General features: G+C 35.7%; 1 protein-coding gene across 1 annotated transcript; it reads left to right on the top strand.

The window, feature by feature from the left end:
* The first annotated feature begins 8,233 nt into the window (after positions 1-8,233).
* Positions 8,234-23,012, top strand: LOC121417036. The gene is made up of 14 exons (XM_041610626.1): positions 8,234-10,232; positions 10,990-11,060; positions 12,141-12,252; positions 15,729-15,803; positions 16,442-16,533; positions 17,210-17,372; positions 17,912-17,995; positions 18,402-18,617; positions 19,146-19,257; positions 19,936-20,187; positions 20,478-20,530; positions 21,185-21,292; positions 21,639-21,782; positions 22,510-23,012. The coding sequence occupies exons 1-14, from the start codon at positions 9,435-9,437 to the stop codon at positions 22,639-22,641; spliced, it is 2,412 nt and encodes an 803-aa protein (XP_041466560.1). The 5' UTR covers positions 8,234-9,434; the 3' UTR covers positions 22,642-23,012.
* Positions 23,013-23,877: the final 865 nt, after the last annotated feature.

The following is a 23,877-nucleotide window of genomic DNA, read 5'->3' as shown; positions in this document are numbered from 1 at the left end:
TTCTAATTCAATCTATGTACATGCGGGGGCTTTTTGACAATTCATTGCATCGGGGTTTGAGGCTGGCCATATTTTACCTATAGCTGTCATTTTTACCTCTCCCATTATGACCTCTGCCATTTTACCTCTGCCATTATTACCTCTGCCATTTTTACCTCTGCCAATTTTACCTCTGCCATTATTACCTCTGCCATTTTTATCTCTGCCATTTTTACCTCTGCCATTATTACCTCTGCCATTTTTACCTCTGCCATTATTACCTCTGCCATTTTTACACCGGGCCGGCCAGATGGTGATGTATGAGTAAAATATCGTCTGAAAACATGATTTATAACAAAATATATATTATCTTATGTAATTTAGGTGATAAATACTGTATTTCAACATTCAAAATGGCGACCAGTGGCATAAAGAGTATTATGTACAAGGGCAATGGCCGGGGCAAAAAAAAGTGACAAGAGTGAGCACTAAAATGCATATAATTAAGATAATCTAGTGGAATACTGACTAAAAACATCATTGTTAATATGCCATTTATGTGATAAATGCTGTATTTTGACATTCAAAATGGCCGCCATAATCCCTATATTTATTATGTACAATGCGAATGGAGAAACTAATTTTCACAAGAGTGAGAATCATAAAATGCATATGACTGTGAAATACGAGTAGAAATATTGTCTTAAACATGATTTCTAACTAAATACATCACATAATGGTTGTGGAGGTAATAAATGCTGTACTTTGAAATCCAAAATGGCTGCCATAGGTCCTAAAAGTATTATGTACATTGTAACATTGGACATTTGACTCTAAATATTGCCTATAATTGTGAATTCTGATGCAAGGGTGAAATGTTGTCTAAAACCATGGTTTCTAACAATATATATCATAATGTCGTGTATTTAAGGTGATAAACACTGCATTTTTAAATTGAAAATGGCCACCATAAGCCCTTATCGTATAATATACAATTTGAGTGTAGACAAATAATGTTCACAAAAAGGGCATATGGCAGCCATTTTGAATGTTGAAATACAGTATTTACCACCTAAATTACATAAGAGATGATATATTTTGTTATAAATCGTGTTTTCAGACGATATTTCACTCATACATCACCATTTGGCCAAGCAAAGCCAAATTCTGTTGAAATAATTTGTTCCCATTCACATTGTGCATAATATCATAAGGGCCTGTATCGGCCATTTTGACTTTCCAATAACAGTATTCATCACCTAACTGGCAGAATGAATGATATCTCTTAATATAAATTATGCTTTCGGACAATATTCTACTCATAGATCGCTAATACTTGCATTTATGGTGCTCATATTGGTTTTCCACTTTGCATTGTGCATGATACTGTTAAAGGGGAATGAAACCTTTGGAACAAATAGGCTTGTGTAGAAACAGAAAAATCAAAGAATGAGAATAAAGAAAGTTTGAGAAAAATCGGACAAATAGTGAGAAAGTTATGAGCATTTGAATATTGCAATCACTAATGCTATGGAGATCCTCACATTGGCAATGCGACAAGGATGTGTGATGTCACTGATGAACAACTTTCCCTTTGGTGGACTATAAATTACCCTCAAAATGTCTCTTTTTGCTTTTTCTTATGATGATACAAACTCTTTATCCATGATGTATTCTTAAAAAATATGTATTACATGCCCTCATGTAGAAAGAACAGGGGCCCGTTTCTCAACACCGTCATAAGTCTAACTTCTTGACTAAATCGGAGATAGTGAGCTACTTGTCCGCTAACCGTTTCACGAAGCCCTCTTTACCAAGATCGGGTACAACAACCTCACTAAATATTTATGACACCTCCGAACCTGTCACAACTTCTTTCTTAATGACGTAGTGGCATCACGTGGGTAGACTATGACATGCAAAAGTGCCTAGAAATGTGAAAATTATAATCTTACGTAATCAATCATAGATGTTGAAATTACATCCAAAAAACAAGTTGGATATAATGCATTCTATGATCATTGTAATACAAAGAATCTACAAAAACTGTTGGTTATACTCCACAAAACCATTCATTTTGAAATAGTAAAATAATTTAATCGATAAAGATTCTACCATGTCAGGCCATCCATAAATGGACTCGTATTTGTCATTTTCAGACCCCTGTTAACATTTTGATAAATTCTATCTCGAATTTATGCATAGAATTTGTCAAATCGTAAGTTTCAGTATCTAAGATTTAAAAGAAAACTGTTAAACTATTATTTTGATGATGTTTGGAATCGTAAAATACCGTACAATTATCATCATTTTACAACGAAAACCGTTGTGGTTTTACATTTGTAAACTATTAAAATTGGATATCCCGGGGGTACCCATCTCAACGTCCACATGTGATTTTTTAGTCACGAGATAAATTATTCATAATTCCATATTCTCAGCAATTGAATGCTCTAGTCTTCATGGTCTAAGTATGTATGGTGCATAATATACATGTGCTATTATTTTTAAAAGATGAAATTCCCAATTCATCACAATATTTGCAATTTTGTTGTAATTTTTCTTTTTGAAAATTATGCTATTTTGTGACTAAGGCTACGTCTCATCTGCTCTTTTTACCGATAATATCGATATCAAGGTATTTTAGTTAGAAAGCCTTTCGAGAAACGGGTTTAGTAAGATTGGAACTAACTCCGTGGTTGGTGGATAAAGATATGACTAACTTGTCCAGGTGTTGAGAAACGGGCCCCAGTATGAGTTATGGATAGATGTGATAAAAGAGGCAATTCAAGTAAAATATATACTGAAGTAATGGGGAGAGTTGTTCACAAGTGACATCACACATCTTTGTCGCATTGCCAATTTGCTATCTCCATAGCATTAGTGATCGCAATATTCAAATGCTCATAACTTTCTCATTATTTGTCCGATTTTTCTCAAACTTTCGTTGATCTGTTTCTTTGATTTTTCTGTTTTCACACAAGCTATCTTGTTCCAATGGTCTCATTCTCCTTTAATGTCTATGGCGGCCATTTTGAAAGTAAAACTACAGTTTTTAACACAAACTTTAAACCTGAATGATATATTTCGTTAGAAAATGTTTTAAAACAGTATCCCATTAATTTATCACATATATATGCATTTTAGTGATCACTCTTGTGAGTTCTTTGCCCCTCTTTCTCATTGTGCATAGTACTTTTAGGGCCTTTGGCAGCCATTTTGATAATCAAAATACAACATTCATCACATACATAGCACGTTAATGATATATTTCGTTAACAGTTATGTTTTATAATAGTCAGTATTCCACTCGTGTAATCTTAATAATATGCATTTTAGTGATCACTCTTGTGAATTTTTTTGCCCCCATTGCCATTGTACGCAATACTGTTTGGGCCAGTGGCGGCCATTTTAGATATCAAAATACAGAAATCTTCCCATTTATGATATAATGAATGATATATCTCGTTAGTAATAATGTTTTGCATACATCAATTCGTTCATACATCGCGATTTTTTTTGCAGTTTAGTGCTCAATTTTGCGAAAGCTAGTTTTCCCTCTTTATATTGCACATAATAGAGTATACAATGGACTTTGGCGGCCATTTTGAATATGAGGAAAATAAATATTTTGTCAAAAATTAATTTTTCAGAGAGTATCTCACTCCTGCTACACGATTTCATGCATTTCGTAGCAAATGTGCGGACAATTCTAGGATTTTTATGGGTAAGTTGCATATTTTGGCGGCCATATTGGATTTTGCCAATTTGCGGAAAATGCTCAAGGTTACACCAGTGGCATCATTCAGATTCGTAATCAGCACCCTCGAATTGACAAGAAACCATTAAAAGATATTGTATATGTAAAAAACAAGGTTACGCCTCTTCTATCCTGGACTAATGCTTTTTGGGAGGTGGGGCTGTTCTCTGGCCTGAGGTGAGTTAAATCAACCCCTTGATATCTCGGCCACCGGTCGAGCGCCTTGAAAGTGTACACAGTGATAGCGTGCAATGTATACAAGGCTATATTGTTATTTTCCCCCGAATTATTAAGATTTTATTTTATATGGATTAATCATACTAATTTATGCACGAATCATACATTTTTTCTGACTAATTCGTTAAAAGGGCACGTCTACCCCCAACAAAAGTTGATATTGAATTAAACGGGCAGAAAATTTCATCTACATTAGGTATACAATAAGAAAGTTTAAAACTAAAACTTTAAAATGTTTAATTTTCTCCTCATCGTCAAGTGAAAATTAGTGAAACATGCTTTATTCCTCATTGCGTAATGTGATATAACCATTGTTTTAACCGCATACATTCGTAATTCTGAAGCTTCGCTATTCTGAAGGTTCGGATATTCCGAAGGTCCGTTATTCCGAAGGTTCGTATTTCTGAAGGTTCGTGAAAACGAAATGAGGTTCGTAATTCCGAAGGTTCGTTAGTCCGAAAACGAAGTGAGGTTCGTAATTCCGAAGGTTCGTTAATCCGAAAAAGAAATGAGGTTCGTTAGTCCGAAAAATAAATGATTAACTAACTTTATTTTTTTCGGACTAACGAACCTTCGGAACATCGAACCTTATTTCGTTGTCGGATTAACGAACCTTCGGAACATCGAACCTTATTTCGTTTTCGGATTATCGAACCTTATAGGAATAACGCCACAAATGTTCGGATTAACGAACCCTTTTACGTTTTCTGATTAACGAACATCGAGATATAGGCAATTTGCGTGTTTCGGAATTACGAACCTTCCGAATAAAGAACCTTCGGAATTAATAAGTGTAACCGTTTTAACATTTTGTGGTTCAGTCAAATTCATCCTTATTGTCAAATCTGTAAAAATTGAAATATTGTAGAGTTCCTACAATAAAAAACAAAAGAAATAATGAGTGAGTTGTATTATTGTGTTTATCACTGTGTTGTGCACATAACTGTAATGTGAAAAATAAGAGAAACGTGTAATATGTATTTTTTACTGTACATCCTGTTTTAATGAAAATTGCAGCATTAGACTGGTTTGATATTTCCCTGTTGGTTTAAATTATTTTTTTCTGGGTGGAGAATGCATTTATTTGCTATGAATATTCTTTCAAGCATTCCTAAAATTCAATTATTTTGTAATTCATTATTTTATGGATTTTTTGTATTTCGTTGTTTGTCGACCTTTGTTTGTCTTTTATTCAAATGTATATTGAACTAAGATACCATTAAGTGGATAATATTATTATAAATGTTTCTCTTGTTTGTGTGGCTTTAAAAACAATAAATTATTAAAAAGATTGACTTTAAACAAAAATTCAATACCTGTATCCGTGTAAATAGTCATTTTCGATGAAGTCCAGTATTGCCAATTTCGTTTCTAATTCTTCTTAATAATAAAACTATACATTGATGGTTTTCAAGGCGTAGGTTACTAGTGGTAACTACTGACTTACTTTCTTTGGACTGCAATTTTTCACATGTTGGTATTAATAAACTTAACTACCTGATAACCAATTCTTTGAATAATATTAGACTAAGAATAATAAACAAAACAAATAAAATAAAACGGCGTCGATCGTACAGTTTACAGTTTGTTTTCAATGAAGTAACCTACTTCATGTGGACATCAATTTGGCTCGTTTCTCTCTCTGTCATGTTTCAGGGGCCCGTTTCTCAACACATGGACAAGTTAGTCATATCTTTATCCACCAACCACGGAGTTAGTTCCAATCTTACTAAACCCGTTTCTCGAAAGGCTTTCTAACTAAAATACCTTGATATCGATATTATCGGTAAAAAGAGCAGATGAGACGTAGCCTTAGTCACAAAATAGCATAATTTTCAAAAAGAAAAATTACAACAAAATTGCAAATTTGCAATTTGCAAAATATGGAATTATGAATAATTTATCTCGTGACTAAAAAATCACATGTGGACGTTGAGATGGGTACCCCCGGGTTATCCAATTTTAATAGTTTACAAAAGTAAAACCACAACGGTTTTCGTTGTAAAATGATGATAATTATACGGTCTTTAACGATTCCAAACGTCATCAAAATGTAGTTCAATGAAACATTTTTAATCATTGATACCGAAACATACGATATTTAATCAATTGTATGCATGAATTAGAGTTAGAATTTATCGAACTGTTAATACAGGGTCTGAAAACAACAAATACGAGTTATGGATGGCCCCCGGGGATGGCCTGATGACGTAGAAGAATCTTTATCGATTAAACCATTTTACTATTGCAAAATGAATGGTTTTGTGGCGTCTTACTAACGGTTTTTATAGTTTCATTGTATTACAATTATCATTGAATGCATTAACCCACTTGTTTTGTGATGTAATTTAAACCTCTATGATTGATTACGTAAGATTATGATTGCAAAATTTCTAGGCACTTTTGCATGTCATAGTCTACCCACGTGATGCCATACGTCATTAAGAAAGAAGTCATGACAGGTTCGGAGGTGTCATAAATATTTAGTGAGGTTGTCATACCCGATCTTGGTAAAGAGGGCTTCGTGAAACGGTTAGCGGACAAATAGTTCACTATCACCGATTTAGACGGTGTTGAGAAACGGGCCCATGCATGCAGGTGCCTATATACATGCAACTAAAAAAAAATCACAAACTCAATGATGATTCTTCAAATAACGCGCGACTTTGAGCATGCTGAGTGCAGTGGGTCCATAAAAAACGTATGATTGGATCAATACTTAGCCTCTGATGAGGCACGACGCGCAACGGGGTGCATCTGGACAATACTCTTTTAAGATAATTTAATTATTATTCTTTATGTCCAACTGATGAAAGAAGTGTCGTATTGATTCTTGCATGGTCGACAATCCTGTGAGAAGGAGACGTGTCGATCCCCCTCGAATTTCGAATTTTCGAAGAAGGGGATGGCGGGCATGAAGCCCGTGGGCCGCGGAACGGTATTGAAGTGGGTGGGGGGACTGACCATGCAAAAAAAAATGACAATCTGATGGTCGTTTTTACGTTATTGTACACAGTTTGGAGAAAAAGGGGGGCTGAAGCCCATCCAGCCTCCCCTCGTTTCTGCAGCCCTGTGTAGCCCCCGCCACCCCCGCTTAACCACACTTTTTTCAGTAACCATGTACAAAAATGTGAAAATATAAAATCAATCACAATTAAAGGTGATTAAATGTGCAGCCCTCTCCCAACTTTCATATTCGTTCCACGGCCCCGATAAATCTTGTTTCTTAATTGCCAGAATGTAACAATATTTGGGAATTCTGATCCTATCTTTCAACATGTAAATCTCTATCAATGACAGACATGAACATCCCGATTAACACCGCCACCACCGTTATCATTGTAAGGTATATTTAACTTTAAATCCCGAAATTAATGTAAAATGGAGAAATGTCATGCATGTACCGTGTGGAATTGGTAAATTGCCAATTCGTCCACTGCCAACTCGTCCACTCACCACATAGTCTGCCTTCATTTAGTCTAATGCCATTCCGTCCATCAACACTGTCTAACAACCATTTGGTCCAATAATCACTTTGTCTAATCACCATTTCGTATATTACCACTTTGTCTAATAACCATGCAGTTGGTCTAATACCCATATTCTTTTTATTCATTTTGCACAAATGTTTAGTTTAATTAGACCAAATAGTATATGAACTAAATGGCTATTGGACCAACTGCCTATTAGACGGAATGACATTCGCATAAATTAAAGTAGACCATGTGGCGAGTAGACGAACTGATGATAGACCCAATGGTAGTAGACGAGTTGGCAATTGGACAAATTTGCATTAGACGAATTGGAAATAAATCGTGGAATTACACTACATCAATATTCAATAAATGTTTTGTTGTTTAACTTGTCAACATTCTTTCCGTTCAAGGCATGCTGCATTAGATGGGTTTGATCATGATCACTGAAAACTTTGGTCAAGCTCATTCAGATTATGTAACATCAATGGTCATTGTACTTAAGAACCCTTGAACATGGACGTCAAAGTTATTGTTTCCTTTCAGGTAAAGTATAAAAATATATGAAGCCCTGCAGGGGGATGCAGATTCATATGAGCGGATCTTCGATCGACGTCAAGTATTGATTCTCTCAGAATAGCCCGGCCAAGCCCTTTGTCTACCCCCAAAGACTGCTAAAGACGCCCTCAATCGGCCCCCAATTCAACCCACTCTTTCCTGATTGTTCACGATCTATAGAAGATATTGATCGATGTGACTTACGCTTTGTAAGACTTCAACAGTTTCTGGGATACGGGACTGTAAATGATACGGTCAAGCTGGCAGGGAGCTATCTATTGTACATGTAAACTGTAGATGTTTACGGACCACCTGTGCCAGAGGTTCAAAACAGGTTATGACACCAGATGTCGACGACACTGGAGGGTCTTCAGAATTCTGATTTAGGTTCGGACTACTGGCTGTCTATAGGAGTTTGATGTGATAACACTATACTTGGTAAGAACTTGGCAACCGGTATGGTCCATGGAGTCACCTTAGATTTCAACACCTCTTTCTTGTGCTGAGAAGAACATTGAATTTGGATCAGAGGAAAGAACGGTTCAACGTGGAACTTAATTATGGAGTATTCAGCCTTTTGGTAGCGCCATTTCGTGGATTGACTTAAAGAAATTTACAGCAGGATATGCAAGGTCGAAAGTTCCATCGTGTTTCTGTAATTTAGTTTAATTGAACATAGAAGTCACTCAGACTTAATGTTGCAATGTGTGAAGAAATAGATCTGGACTAATTTCAAAATATCTTCTTTTTTGTTCATGATTTGTGAATTATAAAACATTTCGGTATTATGGGACGTCTCTGCTTCTAAAAACAAATCAACTTGCTTTGACAAGTAGAACCAGATGCCCAATAATCATCACGACCAAGCCAGTCATGTTGATTATTTGGGCAAGATGAACTTTCGGAGTACGTTCTCGCTACATGTGAATAAGCAGTCGATATGAAAGGTAACTGTCAGGATTTGATTGCTTTGAACAAAAATTTCTGCAGAATCAGACAAATCTTCCTTTTCACCACTAAAAGTGACCATCAGGAAAGTTAACTCCCGTAAGCGGGCTATGGTATTTGATTCCTGGAGGAGAAACGCATTCGATGTATCTGTCATAATGACATTTTATTATCCAAATCAGGAGATTGAAACATTGCCTGTCACATGATTGATTTGTTTCTTGTTGGTTTATCTCACTTTGTAATATTCAATGTGTTTGGTTTGGCAAAGAAATAACATCTACTTTATAAGGGACTGTATACTTCCTATCCTAGACATGCTAGAGTGCTTTTTCATGAATAAGCATCATATAGAGTTGGAAATTATTGTGTAAATCGTATCATGTTGGAGAATAGGTGACAGAATAAAAAAAGAACGAACCTATTCAAGGATTTCTTCTGGTATTTGAAAGGAAATTAAAGTCCGTATTAAGAACTTGATGACGACAATGGCGACTGGACGGGTGGAGTTCCCTCAACTTCGACCACTGGGTCGACCGCCAAAGAAAGCGAACACGATCACTACCGGCTTGAGAGATTCATCAAGACTAGTTGACATCAACTTGAGTTCTCGCTTGATTAATCGTTTGCCGGCCACCATTTCGTCAACGAGCGTTGATGAAGATGCGCCGGTGTGTGAAGACCCATCCCCTCCTCGTCATTTCTCTCTTCAGGGTCAGCCGAAGAATAAAACCGCCGAGAAGCGACTTCAGTTCTACAAACGAATGAGTAGTCGTAATTTAATCGGAGTTCAAAACGCGGTTGAAACCACTACTCCCGGGAACCTTGATAGCCATAAGGTTGGAGAAAAAGAGGAGAGGGCGCGACGGCCGTTTACGCGTTCGGAGAGTTTCCGACTTGGAGCTATCAAGGAACTCGCCAAGCAAAACAGCTCTCTGAGTGACATTTACGACGACAGTGCGTACTTACGACGATCGAGTAATTTCAGCGATGGAACAGTAGATGTAGTCAAAACGCGCTCCGTGCCTCGACCGCGAGGAAAGTCTCTCACAAAACAAATAAGTCTTCTCAGTCTTCGCTCGAACACGTCGACGATGTCATTGATGAGTTTAGACAAGGTTGGAAGGAGTGGGAGAAGGAGAAGCAGAGGTAGCTTTAATCCAAGGTCGGGCTCACGAAATAGGAAGTCAGGTCGACAGGGAGAATCACCATCGCGCATTGGCGGGAGACTGAGCAGAAGATCGCAACTCAAGGCTATCGCTCCTCCTCCAAGTTTGGTAAGTCGGCCGTGATCAAAATTATGCACTCGTGTCGTCATAATCTCACGTGTCAACGTCAAGCACAATTCGCTATTTAATCTTCTTTTTCAATTCAGTTACGTTTTTAATTCATATCTCTCGTTTTCAAAATCATTAAAAATCTGATTTTTTTGTAAAGATATGGGAAATGAATGAAAGAATATAGCATTGCAGTGCGTATCGGAATAAATACAAATGTCAAGACATATTTTCACTATTATGTTATTGTTGTATAATCGTCATACATAATACTTAGATTAATATCATTATATCAATTACATCTTTAATAATCGTCACCATCAGTATCATTAGTAGTACTAAATTATGAATATCTTTATTCATAGAACATGATATAGGAATGTGATTACAGACGTCAAACTTAGTCAACAGTATAATGTTCAACTTACGCTACGTTCGTATGATTTATATATTTTCAGGGGGTAGCAAATATGATTACTGTTCAGTAACAATCAATATGGAAGCGAGGCAGCGAAGCGCCATTTCTGAAGAGTACATTTTTTCGAATAAAATATTTCACACTATATTAGTTGAATTGATTCGTATGAAAATTTGAAAATTAGAGGTTTTTGACGATTGGGGAAGGGCTGAGGTACCTTCACTGCTTTTGTTATATTCTATTTGCAACCTTTACGGTGGATGAGCTTATAAATAAAACAGACGAGAGACATAATTCTTCATGAATATAATGCTTAGATTTCTCATTTTCCCCTGACAGTTAAAGCACCGTTTTATGAAGGCTGTTAGACTTCTCCAGCTAATCAACCGCTCGTTTCAGATCAACAAAAGGTAAATCATCTTACTAGTATCTTCTTGGTATATGCCCCTCTCCCCCTTCTCTTTCACCCCCCCCCCCAGAGGCGTCGATTATGGGGGGCAGGGGGGGGGGCGATCGCCCCACCAATGAAAATATTGGGGGGCTAACATATCGTTTTGCCCCCCCCCCCCCCAATAATTCCGCATGTGCTAAAAATAAAATAAGATCGTAATGTTACACAGAAATCAGCAAGCGAGATTGAGATACACAACTCGTTCTTCGTATAAAATCGTGCTCAAAATGTCCACTTTTCAGATTGGAATATCAAAAAATTTCAGCTCGCGCTCGCATCATTTCTGTAACAAAAACCTTTACTTTCCATGATTAAATAGGTGAATATGGTCCCGTTTTAAGTTCTAAACCTCAAAAGAACTCCCACTTCGACTTGCAATAATCTTTTGTTGGATATATATATCTTGTTCTTTAATAAAAACGTCCATTAAACTCATTTTTTTTAAAGATCGAAATATCAAAATTCTCAGCTCGCGCTTCGCGCTCGCATTAATCTGCTGGTGAGATATGTATATATATGTGTGTGTCTGTGTATACATATATATTATGTACACATACATATAGGCATATGTGTGTGTGTGAGTTTGTTTTGTGTGATCGAGCGCTTTTGGAAAATTGATTCATGATTTTGCCCCCCCCCCCCATCTGAAAAATGGATCGACGCCCCTGCCGCCCCCCCCCCCCTCTCTCTGGGATCATGAGCGTTCAACAACTTCCGTGTGTTGTTTTCTTGTTTCTCTTCTTGCGTTTATTTCTGCATGTATAAAATATGTTGCATATAATACTGAAGCATATTATCCGGAGAAGTACTAAAACCATCGTAATGTAAGATGTACACAGCAACGATGTTAAGGCCTATATTTTTCTTTGAAGTATATTTACAAGAAACCGCCATCTACTTTAGTACATAATCCTACATTGTATCAACTGACAATATAGTTACTAAATCTATGTTTATAATAGATAAAAATTTCTTGCAAACATTAAGTGCAAACAAGAATTTTGATGATAAGATAATTTTGATGATTTTCCTGAAATAGAAGCCGTTATGTGAGGGAACAAGACGCCGAGAGTGTCGGTCTGGGTAGCCATTCTCCTAAGAAAGAAGTAGGAATCTTCTTCGATCTTAATCACTTCAAGGCGAGAAAAGAGGTACGTACGTGCAAAAAAATTAAGGATTAACCATCCTTGATAATTTAGTTAAGGCCTTAAATTTAAAACGTTATTCATTTTTCAGAATTGTGATCAAATTCTCTGAATCATATGGTGGACCGGCATAACCCGGTATATCCGACATGTGGTTGTTATTGAAGCGCGAGAATTCACTGAAGGGCAGATGTGAGATTCATACAAGATGGTGGAGTGTATTCTCTTTGAAAAGCAAAAAAAGGGGGAGGGGCATCTCTTACTCCATGAAAGGGTACAGTTGTTCCCCCAAAGATCTGTCAAGTAAAATACAAGGGATATCACCTAGAAATTGGGCACTTCTAAGATGAAACATAAGAATGATTGTAGGCAAAAACTAAAAAAAAATATGGATTTTTAATGATATTGTCTAATTTATTCATCAATAATTATGCGTTCGCCATGTGCCCCTGTAACTATGAAACTAACTGATCTTTTCGCATCTTGTCTAATGTATTCACCAATAGCAATAAGGTCGTATGCATTACGTGTATCATTGTTCAATCTTAACATGGAGCTAATATGTAGCTCCTTAATCTTAACATCTATCTCGAATGCATTCTACTTTCAACCTACTTTACATTAGTTAGCTTACAGAATTAGACAATTAGGCTATCAAAATGATAGGTATGTTCTCAGCTATTATACAAATGAAAATGATGCTGAATAATTGAATTGATTTCCGTAATGCTTCTTAAAACATTTAACTTATCTTTAACAATATTGTTTTGTTCTTTTATTCTTCACCGTGATCATGTTCATGTATAGACTTATATAATTCCCTTTTTCACAGTATGAAAATAAGTTTTTAGTGGTCGGAAGGCTTTTATAGAACTTATTATTGAGCTAGATAGTTTTTTGTAATTGGTATGTTTTGTAAGTTGGTATTTGTACGCAGTGCTACAGGTGAGGGTGATATGCTAACGAGCAACAGCTATTTATTATGCTTTTATCACCACTGACCAGTATGTAGCACTGTTCCATTCTGTATTGTTTGTTTTTACCATGTATGAATTCATCTATGGTTATATCATGATTTGGTAAAATAATAAAAATAATAATGATGATGATAATTTGATGGATTTAACAAAGAGAAAATAAATATGAAAGAAGTTATTGATATAAGTTCCTTTTGAAATCTGTGGCAAAAATGTTAAATTCTTATTGGTTTTCATTAATAAAGCCAAGAAAAAAGGAAAAAGAAATTAGTTATCTGCCACTCAGTCGTTTCATTTTCCTTTATCATGTTTATTGGGCCTACATTTTCTGAGTTATACCGTATCTAAAGAAATTTGAGGCATATTATTATTTGGTGAATGATCTCCTTCCCTTGCTAGACTGAGATTATTGTCATTTCTTAAGGGACATGCTATACAGACGATTCCACGTTAATTACGGTGGTTGATATTCACTTAGAAAGGTGATGTCTAGTCAACGACTATATTTGTTATTCCAATTATCAGTTTGGTAACATAATTTCTCTCTCGTCTTAAAAGCATCGGGAAAAACAGACCAAAGTGTTTCCCATCCCCACATAGAGAGATTCACTCCAACCTTGTACCATTTTACATTATTCTTTTTGATTCAGAGTATTCGCTTTCTTAAAGTGGTGGACCAAAAAAAAACATTTCAATTTAATTCCATGAAAGATATATAGGTCTGTAGGAGAGGTGCCAATTTTGGGGCAAGAGAGTCTGGATGTTTGGTTATTAAAAAAAGGGTAGAAAACGGGGTTTCAAAGGGGCAGACAGAAGAAAAAGGAGTATAAAAGGAGAGATCAGGTTTGACCTCACTTTGGTCTGATCCTGCCCCCTATCAATTGTCCCGGCGCCGCCCCGTATAAACAGAATTTTATTTAGTTATAGGACTATAATGAAACAGCTGTTTGAAATGGTGGCTTCGTTGTAGTGTTTTCTGTCCTTTTCCCTCTCCTAGTCACGCTCTGATGATGTGTGCATGGAGCTATTAATAGCTCTATGATGTGTGGGTGTGTGTGGGGTAGGGGCTTCGTTTCGACCACTTATCTCTTAACGTGGCTAAGCTTGGCACTTGGCACTGAAACGTAAGAATATAAAATAAAGGCGACTCATAAGCGCAATGGAAAGCAGGGAGACGGATTTCAATATCGATTTCTCACAAGCCTTGAAACATTTCCCCTTAAAAGTATCAATATTTCGAAATCTGCACTTTTTATGTTTCATAGTTAGTCTCTGTAGGACTAGAAAAATCAGCCATTTTCATAACATTTTCTAATCTGCTACCTAAACTAACGAAGAACTTCAATTTGCTTTGTGGGTAGACATGCAACAAACTGACAACCAACAAAAATACGTCGTCCGTAGGTGAATTAGAGCTTAAAATGTTGCGTGTCGTACGGGACATTCCTGCGTCCCGTACGACATACTTGTACGACACAACATTTTCACACACAATTTACCCGTGATCAAATTTTATGTGTTGGTTGATAGTTTTTCACATGACTACCCACTATAGCTTTATCATCGACAAAAAAAATATTGCTCAAGCATTCGGCTAGGACACTAGAAATTGTTGTCAAAATTTCCAGTACGACGCGTATGGAATCGCCCTGTATCGTCTTCAGAGATCATCAAGCGTTATAAAAATAAATAAAATAAAACACTTGCGAAAAGCAATATAAGCTACGTAAAAATGGCCTTGCTGAGAGACATGAATAGTGTATAGATCACGTATTTTCGGAAAAGCTTTTCACTATTTTTAAAACCTAAATCAATCCGTCTACTGATTGTGAATACAAATGTTTTCTACATGTTTAAAATCGATACAGACTACGCGCTATAAAGTAAAGGTGTGTCCGTTAGAGATGAATGACCTCATGACCTCGCGTGACGAAAGTAAAGATATAAAGAGCCACCAAAAGATTGGAGCGCCATTAACAATAATTGTTGAAAATAATGTGAAATTATAATAATTTAATAATTATGATAGCGTGTACAGGAATACATGGGTACGTCTGCCCCCTCCCCCTAATTTGGAATAAGAAACAGCCCCTGAAATAATCCAAAGACTTAACAAATAAAATAATTTGCCATTAATTCTTAAAAAAATGAGTGATGATATTTATAAGTATCTACACAAATATGTTGATAAATAATACAGTTGAAATTATATTGATTAAAGTATCATGAAATTGTGCGAATAAGTACATGTTGCAATGATGACCCCATTTCTAAGTAATGTTTAATTATTTGGAAAAAAATAAGTATTTAGAGGCCCTGCATTCTCAATAATCATTCACATTTTGCTGAAACAAATTACTATTTACATGGTGTGGGAACTAGAAAAAGTAAACATTTTTATCGCAATGTTCGTTATCAGAAAGTTCTCTACGTAATCCTCCTATCATCACGTGACGTGAAATTTTATAATCACGCGACCTATATTTCTATCATCATAACTATTAGGGTCAGCTCAGTTTGGAAGTTAAACGGATTTTAATGAAGGAACCATGTGACAGGAGTCATGAAGAAGTAAAGAAGGTATGTCATTGTCATTGTTTGGAGATTCTATATTATTTTCAATTTTATTCCCTAGTACACACGGCTTAGGACCCCCCCCCCCTCGGCTCCGCTCCCCTTCCTCACTCTCTCTTCGAAATCACAAGCCGAATTTAGATTGTTTTCAAACTGCAACTGTATCCAGTCTTTACAATGATTTAAAAAGGTTTAGCTGAAATTTTATTTGCATACCTAGCAATTTCTGTTTTTAAAGTCTGGCATATGACACGAGTTGAATTTGTGTATTTCTTGTAATAGTATGAAATAAATCTATAGTTTTCAAAGTCTTTAGAATGAATAGAGAGCAATTCCAAAAAAAATGTGTAAGTCCGACCCCTTATACATGTTACCTTCATGAAACCATTAACCCTACCATGATGAAACTTTCTGTCTCTGATTTCTGGTTCTTATGACAGTCTGTAATATCTCAACGGACCATGACTTGGCCAGTTCTTCTCGAACTTGAGAAAAATGGGAGTCAGACGTAAAAAAGGGTTAATCGTTTTATGGACTTGCCCTAGAAGAAGATATTAGTATAAGCCGACATTGATTGTTAAACTTATTTGATATTAATTTATTTGCGATTATCTCGATTCTCACTCATTAAACATGTTAAACAGACATTGGTTTCACTTCGTACTACTCTGGACGCTTTCTGTGAGTTTCCAGTTCAAATGCAACAATCTATCGCAAAGTTTGGATTCTATAACAAGTAAGTACGAATACGCGCCAATAGTCCTACAAAAAACAGATTAAAGCGGAATTCGCATAGCTTTTCCTAAGTATTCTTAATAATCCAAAATAATTAAGTAGTGATTTGTCCTATTCAGTTATATGTATAAAAAGATGGTTTTATAGACAATCACTGGTAGGAAAATATAAACTCTTAATTGTAGATTGTTACAATTTTCATTCAATATGTTTTCATGAACATAATATCTATTGTAATCATCATCATTATCATCAAATGAGCAGTAATATAGTAGTAGTAGTTGTAGTAGTTGTAGTAATAGTAGTAGTAGTAGAAGTAGTAGTAGTAGTAGTAGTAGTAGTAGTAGTAGTAGTAGTAGTAGTAGTAGTAGTAGTAGTAGTTGTTGTTGTAGTAGTTGTAGTAGTAGTTGCAGTGACAGCACCAGCAGTTGCACTATAGTAAAATTATTAGTTTCAGTATAGCCATGATAGCTGCAACAATTACGGGCGTAAGAGTATTAGTATTGTTATTATTATCATTATTATTATCATCCGAATTTATATCAACATCACTATCATAATCATCGAAGCAGCTATTGTTTATATTCGATGGTTTAATTATGTTGCACCTTTCATACAATTCTAAAGACGACTAAACTCTGAGTAAACTAAGCTGTGATATATTTATTTGAATGAAGGCTTGAGAAACGTCGCGTGATTGTACGGGAAGGTCATCGAGCAGATAATTTTCACCTGATGTTATCAGGTACAGCGATCGTCACCACAACCACCCGGGATGAACAAACTCAAGAACCAAGGGTTAAACTTGTCAACTTCATCAAGAGAGGAAACACGTTTGGAGTGAGTATCGGTGCGTCGCTTCAAGCACAGAGGCGCCAATTTTAAGATAATGTTAAAATATTATGTACACTCCATATAACAGGATTCTCTCGGAGAATGGTCCAGAATGGTCAGATGAACCATGCAGGCTTCGTGAATAATGCGTATGACCGATAAAATTGGTTAAAAGGTTCAAATACCTCTTGAATTGTAAGCTGTATTGGTTAATTTTGAATGTTTATCGGTCGTATTAACAAAGAGAATGGTCATTCGCCTCATTAATATCGATGAACATTAATTTGCGAACCATGTAGCAGTTTGTTGGCGTGGTACAATCGGTCACTCCATGAATGGTGAAGCCAAGGGTGAGGGTTCGAAACTCATTTTACCGTGCTGTGAAGACTACTACTCCAAGCCTATGAATTATTTAAAATTTCAACACAGATGTCATTCCCTGCTATCTTGCGGAAATAGAGGATGCTGACTCATAATTCTGATGATTGAATGTTAGGCAGACCTAATGAAAGAACTAATATTTCAATTTTTCGCACCTTTTGTAGGAACGAGAACTGATGACTGGGGTTGTGAGACCACACACCATCGTATCTCACGAGGAAGTGGAATTACTTAGCCTAGATAGAGAGGTAGGAAACGGCTTCATTTCAAATTATTCGTTTCTTTTTATTAATTAATAATTATGAACATTAATTGCTTAGTTGTGCATACTTTTTTCTTCTTGGTAATTTGTATCAATAGAATCTTGAACAAAAGAGAAAATGAAATAGACTGGCAGGGGGGACTTTAGAATAAGCTGGGGCTAATGTCAAGAATTGAAGTCGTATATTACTTATAGGGGGAAACCAGTGTCCTTTATTCAGACACATAGGAATTTTTCTTTATACTAATTACATGAAAAATTAGTTTGGGTTGGTAAATAAATGTGTTTTCCCTTTTCCATATATTAATTGGTGTTCAAAATCTCCCCATTGTACATAACGCAAATGCGGCAATTAATCATTTAAACTTCGTTTGGACTTCACTTTCTTTAAGGAATATATGACAATTTTCACACCTAAGAACGAGCTTGAGATCGAGCAGGACGTCGATGTGGCCAGTTTTCTTCGTACGATCACGGTTTTTAACGATTGGCCTGTCGAGAAGCTACCGAAGAACAACCCTGCTATCTGCCTTCTCACCTACTTTAGAAAGGGCGCGGTGGTTTGCCTGAACAGCAACAAGACGGAATGGATTTATATCGTCAAATCTGTGAGTTGTGTTCTGATCCTATAGTCTCGAACCTCTCTAATATATTACATGGGGCAAACGTCATAGTTGAGTAATAGTCTATAGAGTAATGGTTGTGAAGTTAGTAATAAATTAGCAACGATATTCACCATCGTTGGGAGGGGGGTAGATACCCTTCGAATGGTTAAAACTAATATCATGGCGTTCTTACTCAAACATTGCATATCAAATCAGTGTTGCCGAAATTAATATGAATCACTGATTTGCCCTACATACAAACTTATATTTTTAAAATATTCAAACATTGGCATGTTTATATGAAAATAATGTTATCAATTTGCGTCAGTACAAACATTCCTGATAAGATGCAGGCAAATTGACCCCCCCAAAAAAAATGGCAGGCATGTTTGCGAGTATACTTTTAAGGAGCATGACGAAAAAGGAGAAAAGGAGAAAAATATAACAAACGTTTGAAAAAAAATTGTAAACATGATTCCTACAACCGCTTAGATTCACACATTTTACATCATTATTTTTTCCTCCATCCAGGGAGCTTGTCAAGTGCTAAAAGAACTCAAAGAACCTATAACTACAACTCCACGCAAGACAAAGGGGATAGAACCTCACAGGAAGAAACTAACAACTCACAAAGCAAATCGCAGTAAGTACTTTAAACTTTTTTTCAGAAAGAAAGAAAGATATCGTTGACACTCTATGAACATAACATTCAAAGAATCTGTCCGTAAATCGTTTTTTTTTCTTTTAAGGAATTATTTTGTTATTTAATAATTCAAAATGTATGTAATAGTGTATGTGCCTATGTTATAAATATTATATATCCACGTCTTTCTCTATGTCTGTCTGTCTCTCTCATTCAATTTCATCGTTTTCAAGTTTACTTTTAATGGTAAATTTTTAAGTATGGCAAAACTGGGAATTCGAACATTGCGTGTTTTTTCCTATATTTTAGATAGCTGTATTTTAGATAACTGTATTTTAGATAGCTGCTCAATCTGGAGAAAAAAAATACAACGACGGTTGCCTATGATTATCAAATCTAAAACATCTTTATTCTTACGTTTCTTATTTCCTTTTCTCTTTGCCATACCAATTAGCTGGCGAATGTAAATTCAGCTGCCAATGCAATTCGGTCTATTACTTCAGAATCTTTTGAATAAAATGATGTTCACCCTAAAGTGCGTGTTCGCTATCTGATATGCAAAATAATAGATAAGAAAAAAAGTTAGGAAAAGGGAATACTCTCCCTGTCTTCTGCGCCTTGTTTTTCCTTCATTTTCAATTTCTCATGACGTTTCTCCCAATGCTCTTCTCCAATCAGGAAAGAAACTGAAGTTACCTCCCATCATCAAAGTCACGGAAGACGACCAACCCTCATCCACCTCTTGGCCCTCTAGCCCCGCCCCTAGCATCAGAGATGACGTCAGCACAGCAAGCATTGGAAGTGATGGGGAGCCGAAGGTATCCAAGGAGAAAGGAAGGTTTTACAGGGCAGCTAAAACGGTTTTCTCCACCGAGGTACAACTCAGACAGAAGCTGGACTGTATTGGAAACGCCGAGGAACATATCTCATGTAGGTTTATCATTGTTTCTATACGCCCACCCCCCCCCAAAAAAAAAAAAAATAAAATAAATAAATAGAATAAAATGAAATAAAATAAAATAAACAAATGAATGAATGAATGAATAAATAAATAAATAAAAATAACCAAAATAAAAGTACTTAAAGACTCACCTCATTGTAAATGCAATTATTAAAAAATGCAGCTATTATAGCAATTTAAGAGTTTCATTCAGTCTAAAACGATATCATCACTTTTGTATTGAATGTTAAATTCTGTTTATTTATTTTCTTTATTTTAGTGTTGGATAACATTAATGCCCGGAGTCGCAGCCCTCGCCTTGCTGATTTAACGGTAGGTTTATCAGTTGTAAAATAGAATTCATGTATTCTTGTTTTATGTTCTTGGGTATGTTGTAATTATAAGTAGCGTTCGAGAATTTTCATGATTCTCACGGCTTCCAAAACACCGTCCTGATCAGCGCCAAGACCGATTTTAGAGAGGATATGGGATATTTGCTTTCGTTATTTGGTCTTTGCATGTTTTTGAGCAAGGTATATGCAGGATTTCAACAGCCGAACCAAAATCAGTTAGGAAGTTTAATGCGATTCAATTATTATCTTACTTGATTCCGGGGGGGGGGGGCTCTATGCCCCATCTTTGGTCCAACTTTGCATGCAATTATTACCACGAGATGGATACAGTCCTCCCTTGTGTGTCACACCCTTAGCAGTGACGATATTAATACGTTCCTTTGGGTGTTTTTTTTTTTTTTAGTAAGGGTCATTCGTTGGAGGTGACCGTTTCTTGTTTTTCTTCATGAATTTACTTCGATCTTTTTTTCATTTGTTGTGGTTTTAAATTGATCAGTTTCCTGTTCTCCTTGATAATTTTTAAAACCTATAAAAGTCGCCTCTGGTTGTTCTTGAAATGGATACATTGGAAGCATCTACTCTCCTGCAATATCAATTCGTATGATACTAAAACTCCCGACTTTTATTTCAACAGACAACGTTGATGGCGTCCATGGCTTCTGATGCTGGTAGTACACGAGATTGTGACGAGAGGAATTCAATCTTTCTTAAACTCAGACGATGTGTTTCGGGTGAAGTTTTCGTAAGTAAAATACTCTAGTACAAATTATTTAATGGCTTGACATTATTGTTCTACATTATATGATAAATTTGAAAATTTACATAGCCATATGATTAAGACCCAAAAGAATGTTGCACTTTTCCTTACTTTTTACAATATTCATTCTACTACATATTCAAAAAATAATAATAATTTAGATCAGATGGAAATAATTTTTGAACCAAAATTCCACAATATATATTGATTGTTGAATGGAAATAAAGGAATCGTCTATTTCGATATTAAATCATGTTTTATAAGGATATTCACTCCGGGTTTAGTTCTCTTGGTTCAACTCAAATCAATGTTTGGTTTTTTTTTTTTACAGGGGCTCAACTCAGTCCTCTTCAAGTCTGTCGGGGGTTCCCCTAGTTTAACTTTGACATCAGAAGGAGCCGAGTGTATCCTCATCTCTAAGAGTTTCTTCCTGCAGCACCTAACTGAGACAGCCAAAGATCATCTACTTCGTACGGTAAGTCACACTAACAGCTACAGATAAACAGTACATGGTGCCTCCTATATATATATATATATATATATATATATATATATATATATGTGCGGCCATTCGTGATTTTCGTCAGGAGGGGGGTGGCAGACGAACCTCTTCCATAGGTTGCTGAAAAAATATATAAAAAAATAATTCGAAATTCGAGATGAACTCGTCTCAAATCCTGTAGCCTGTGTTTCCTGTTCCCTATATAGATGTGGTCACATAAAGATACCAGATTAATCACAACTTTTAAATTAACGGTAAGGACAGCAATGAATGGGTATGAGCAATTGCCCACTATCATTTTTCACGAGATGAAAAAAATATAAAGCAAGCAAAAACAAATGGTCGACAAAAGGGTAACAAGAGAAGCTGAATCGATTTTGTGTAAATAAAACACCCATAATTAAAAGAATAAAATATAATTTGTGGATTGTCATTATGGTTTTTCAATAATTCGAAAACGGATCAGCTGCGAGAGGAGTGGTGTCGTGGTCAATTTTTTTTCGATTACAAATGTAAATGCTTCAACTTCTTTTTTTAATTGAAATTAGCTGCTTCAAACCTGCCAATGTTTTTATGTGTACTGTATATTTGATTTCGACCAGTTATCTAGCTATTTGTTTGACCATTTTCCCGGCAAGTGTCTTGAAAATTGGTACCGAGTCCCTTGAATGACTTCCACTACCTAACATTTTCCTTCTAGGTCCCTCCGTGGCCGGCTGAAGCTCGTTTACAAGAATTACTTCAAGAACACGCTGATTGGGATAAATATAAATCAGCTATGATCGGAGATATCATCACATTCAACAAGAAGGTAGCCACTGGTATAATCTGATGAGTTTATCATGGACATGGTCATCTCAATGTCGACGCCAAAGACTGCATTTGTGTTATTGTTTCCAATACCCCATTTTCATCCAAGTTTGATCACAACGGTTAAATATATTCAATACGACTTGATCGCAGGACAGACGACACTCTAAATCGCAGAGATTTCAAATAAATCCTCATCGGTTGTAGTTTGTTACCAGTCGAACTCCTATCTTGGATTTTAATCGAAAGGAATTGAATTTAATTCATTTGAAAATTAAAAAAGACCCTTGAGGATATAATACTAAATATAGAGTTTGTAGTGATTAGTTCATATGATCAGGATTTATTTTAAAGGACAAGTCCACCCCAACAAGAACTTGATTTGAATAAAAAGAGTAAACATCAAAATTTCATCAAAATCGGATGTAAAATAAGAAAGTTATGACATTTTAAAGTTTCGCTTCATTTCACCAAACAGTTATATGCACATTTCGGTCGGTATGCAAATGAGGGAAGTGATGACATCACTCACTCACTATTTCTTTTTTTATTTCATTATATGAAATATGAAATATCTTTATTTTCTCGTAATTGTCATGTGAAATGAAGTTTCATTCCCCCCTGAACACGTGGAATTCCATTTTTTTTTTACATTTTGTGCTTCAGGCAAGGAGGTCCTTATCATCAAATCCGTAAAATTGAAATATTGTATAATTCAAACAATAAAAAACAAAAGAAATAGTGAGTGACATCATTGACTGTCTCATTTTGGATGTAACTGGCTCGTCCATATAACTATTTTGTTAAAAATAAGAAAAACTTTGAAATGTCATAACTTTCTTACTTTACATCCGATTTTGATGAAATTTTCAGCATTGTGCTTGTCTGATTTTTCTATATTGATTCAAATCAACATTTTTCTGAGGTGGACTTGACCTTTAAATACCTGAGCTTGAGAGTGTATCTCATCACTGCTTTCACGGGATTATGGTTAACTCAGCAAACGTTCAAATAAGTTCAGTGCAAATTTAAATTCGGGACACATTTTAACTCATTTATTCAGTTGAAAAAACGAACACATATTAACAGATAAACCAAATATATACCACAATATTGCACAACCTAACAGGTTCATCTACATCACGTATTGGCTAAGAAAAAGATATAAAAGTTTCTGAGATATAAAGGACGGAAATATACAGGCACTCGAATTATCTCTAATAAGTCTTCAAAATATACATATAAGACACTAATATCA

The sequence above is a fragment of the Lytechinus variegatus genome, chromosome 1 (genome assembly GCF_018143015.1).
Source record: "Lytechinus variegatus isolate NC3 chromosome 1, Lvar_3.0, whole genome shotgun sequence".
NCBI lineage: Eukaryota > Metazoa > Echinodermata > Echinoidea > Temnopleuroida > Toxopneustidae > Lytechinus > Lytechinus variegatus.
The sequence above is the reverse complement of the archived record's forward strand: the minus strand, read 5'-3'. Positions and strand labels throughout refer to the sequence as shown.